This window comes from Ixodes scapularis, unplaced genomic scaffold, assembly GCF_016920785.2.
Source record: "Ixodes scapularis isolate PalLabHiFi unplaced genomic scaffold, ASM1692078v2 PGA_scaffold0__279_contigs__length_252992795, whole genome shotgun sequence".
Classification (NCBI taxonomy): Eukaryota; Metazoa; Arthropoda; class Arachnida; order Ixodida; family Ixodidae; genus Ixodes; species Ixodes scapularis.
Genome location: NW_024609835.1, coordinates 41,304,713 through 41,308,538, shown reverse-complemented (window position 1 = coordinate 41,308,538; position 3,826 = coordinate 41,304,713). Strand labels below are relative to the sequence as shown.

General features: G+C 41.4%; 1 protein-coding gene across 1 annotated transcript; it reads left to right on the top strand.

Moving 5' to 3' along the window:
* Positions 1 to 1,521: 1,521 nt before the first annotated feature.
* LOC121836706 lies at positions 1,522 to 2,205 on the top strand. The gene has a single exon (XM_042291717.1). The coding sequence runs from the start codon at positions 1,522 to 1,524 to the stop codon at positions 2,203 to 2,205; it is 684 nt and encodes a 227-aa protein (XP_042147651.1).
* The last annotated feature ends 1,621 nt before the right edge of the window (positions 2,206 to 3,826 follow it).

Sequence of the window (3,826 nt, the reverse complement as noted above, 5' to 3'; positions counted from 1 at the left end):
GTGAACAGGCTAGGAGCCGTGACCAGCCTTTTTTTAGGCATACAATGGCGAAGAGATTCACCAACCTCGAAGATCGGTCAGCAGAAGAGTCCAGTGGTAGAGCACAGGAACGTACCAGTGCAGGGACGGATACAACAACACTGTATGGCAAAACTCAAGCTTATCGCCCAGCTGAAGAGCACCGCATGACGCATCAGGCAATGGGGTGCCTGCATGCACAACACACGGACGACCCCGTGAACAGATGGCACGCCGACAAGACCGAAGTGCTGGCTGAAAGCCTTGCGATCACTATCCAGTCGAAGAGCAACGCACGGACTACCAGAGAAGTTTTCCGTTATAGGCCCAGTTCGCGAATTGGAGAGACGGACACCGCGACCTTAAGACATAGTACATTGCTTAGACTCGAACATGCAACTTCCACCGTCGCAAAACAGTCATGTAGCACTTGGACGGGCTCCAGAAATGGACCCTCTACAACCTCAGGGGCAAACACTTTCAAAGGGGGGCTCCCAGGGTACTCCCCCCAATCCTGGACAACCCCAACGTCAACTTCGTCCCTTGGTTGTTCAGAGGATGACTGCCCAGCGGTGTCTTGCGGGGCCAATCGTTTGATGAGCCTTGTTCGGTGGGTGATCAGAAGATTGCGACAGATGCGGGAGGACTTCGTCTAAACCGTTTATTTGGACGTTACGAGCTATATTACACAGTATATGCAAAGCAAGGGAAAATGCCCGTCCTCCAAATTAGTCCGAGTCCAAGCCAGAAAGGGCTCTCTCTCCCTAGTCACGGGCTTTTGAGGGCCTTGACCCCCTCACTCTCGCGCGGAAATTAACCAATCATTTCAAAGTTTTGCTGGAGCCACGTGACATCCAGGCACGTAGCCAGGGGGGCGGCCCCATGGGCCGCCCCCCTGGCTACGTGCCTGATATATATAAGCTATTGTTACTCTTTTATCATAATTTTATAGTTTCGTGCGTCATATTAAAACTATGAATTATCGCTACTTGAGCTTACACATGGCTTTCCCGGGATGTAAAACAAAGACCCCCTAACGAACGACGGAGCTTTATGAGTGCAATTCAAACGGCCACTTTTCTTCGGCAGGGAGTTACTAATGAAACCCGCACATTCATTCTGTTAATAAATAATACATTCACGCAATGTAGTGCTAAGAATACATCAGGATACACCAGTGTATTAGCACGTGCATGATCGAGAAGAAACGCTTCTCCGTACTTCTTGAAGAGTCGAGTTTACTGTTTGAACTGTAACCTAAAGTTGGAGGGAGATGGCAAGGACATACAGTGTATTGAATGTAGATTCACCTATCATTTAGGAAATTGCTCTGGCGTGCCTAAGAGTAAAGTGAAAGAAAAAAAAGAATCAACTAGCCTGAGAGAGAGCTGGGTATGTCAGACATGTCGCATTTCGAAAAAGCGATCGAAACAAAGCGATTTAGAAACAAATGCATCGCATGGCGAACTTGATATTCACAAGAAATTAGCAGAGATTGCGCAAATGTTAGTGGTTCTCGGTCCACTAGAAAAGAAGGTCGACGAGTTGGCCAGTGTAAAAAAAACTGTACAAGAAATTGAAAGAAAGGTACAAAGAATGTCAGACAGATACGACGAGGCTATGAAGAAACTAACCGTGCAGGAAGCAGAAATGACCGAGATCAAAACAAGAGTGAAAAAACTTGAAGAAACTAGCCCAGCTAACGAAGAAATCAACAAATTAAAGCAAGACCTTAACAACCTCGAGCAATACGGCAGGTTAAACAATATCGAAGTCCACGGAATTCTTGTCAGTGAACACGAGGACCTAATTGAAAAACTGAGTTGTGTCGCGGACAAACTACAAGTAACGAGACTAAAGAAAGAGGACGTTGAAGCAGTGCACCGCGTTCCATCGAGAAAGGGAAAAACACCCCCGATAATGATTAGATTCTTAAACCGGAGCACACGAGACGAATGGCTAAAAAACAAGAAGAAACTGCGATCCGAAGATTCTAACGACAACATCTACTTACAAGAAAACCTAACCGAAATAAACAAAAAGCTTTTTTTTGAAGCTAGAGAAAAAGCTAAATCACTGGGATATCGCTACACGTGGCACAGAGGGGGTTGCACCTATGTAAGGAAACAGGACGGTGATCGGGCGATACGTATCAAGACGCACAGTGATATCGATAAAATAAGATAAAGCCGAAATGGATGGAAAACAAACATGTTCATCTTTTAAAAAGTGGTGGACAAGTGTATCCGCTACTATTGATGACTGTTGTTTTGTTCTATTACACGCCAATGTCCGCAGTTTGAAGAAGCACTGGAATGAAATTAACAGTTTGGTGGAACCTTACCTAGTCAAGTTAGATGTTCTTGTATTTTCGGAAACAAATATAAAGCCTGAGGAAGAGACGCTGTTTGTTCTTGGTAACTTTGAAGTGTTGTCACATAGTAGAGACGACCGAAAAGGGGGTGGAACTATGGTCATAATAAATCAGAAATTAAAAATAAAGAATAGCAAAAAGATTAAATTCTCCTCAACAGAGGCTCTTCACGTCGAACTTGAAAAAAAACGGAAAACTATTTTCAGTATTAAGTCTGTATCGAGCACCACAAGGAAATATAGGCGAATTCATAGATGACATAAATAAATGGTTAAACGAGAATAAAGACAATGATATGATTGTAGTAGGTGACATAAACATTGACACACATAGATCGAATCCGATGACAAATAATTACCTTGATAGCATGGTACTATCCGGTCTAGAACCGATTATACAGGGTTTCACAAGAGAGGAAATATATAGAGGGAGACTAACTCAGTCATGCATAGACCATATACATACACGGACAAAAGAAGGGAAATCTGAGGGACAAGTTATCTCAGAGAAAGTAGCCGACCACTATTTTATGGCAGTAACTATTTCAAACTTCTTTAAAACTACACGACAAGCGTATGTTGAGAGTTCCTTTATTAATAATAAAAAAGTAGATATATACATACAGGAAATCAACTGGAAAGAAATTTCTAATGAACAAAATCCAGTAAAGCTTTACGACCAACTTATAGACATATTTAAACAGATTTATGAAAAGTCAACACAAAAAAGTCACGTAAAAAGGCGTAAAGAACAAAATGAATGGATAACTAAAGAGATAGACGACCTAATAAAGGAAAAAACGAAGGCCTGGCAGCTCTTTAAGCGTTTTCCGAATAATAAAACTTATGAAACAAATTCTCCAGCAATTAGGAACAAAGTGACTTCCATTATAAGATGTACGAAAAGAAATCACTACTGGACCAAATTTTCAGAAACAAAAGACATAGCACAATGCTGGTCACTAGTCAATCAGCTGCTAGGACGAAAAAGGAAAAAATCGATAGAAGACGTAATTAAAGTTAACTTTGGAAATTATCATGATATGGAAACGCTTGCAAATGAATTCAATACAGAATATGTTCAGTCAATTGAAAAACTTTGCTCTATGCCAACAGAAGGCAACCTAATCAAAACAGAATCTGTGACTCACTTTTTCTTCCGGAGATGTCTGAGAACGACCTAATAGAAATCGTGGGCCAAATCAAAACTAATAAAGCAGTGGGATATGATCAAATAAGGGCAAGGGACATTACGTGCCACATCCACATAATAAAACCAGTTCTGATCCAGCTATATAACTGCATATTCTCAACTGGTATCATTCTTGAAAAACTTAAGACTGCTATTGTGCGGCCAATATATAAGAAGGGCGAGAAAAATAAATTACTTAATTATAGACCCGTTTGTATACTCTCGGTAGTTAATTATATAATG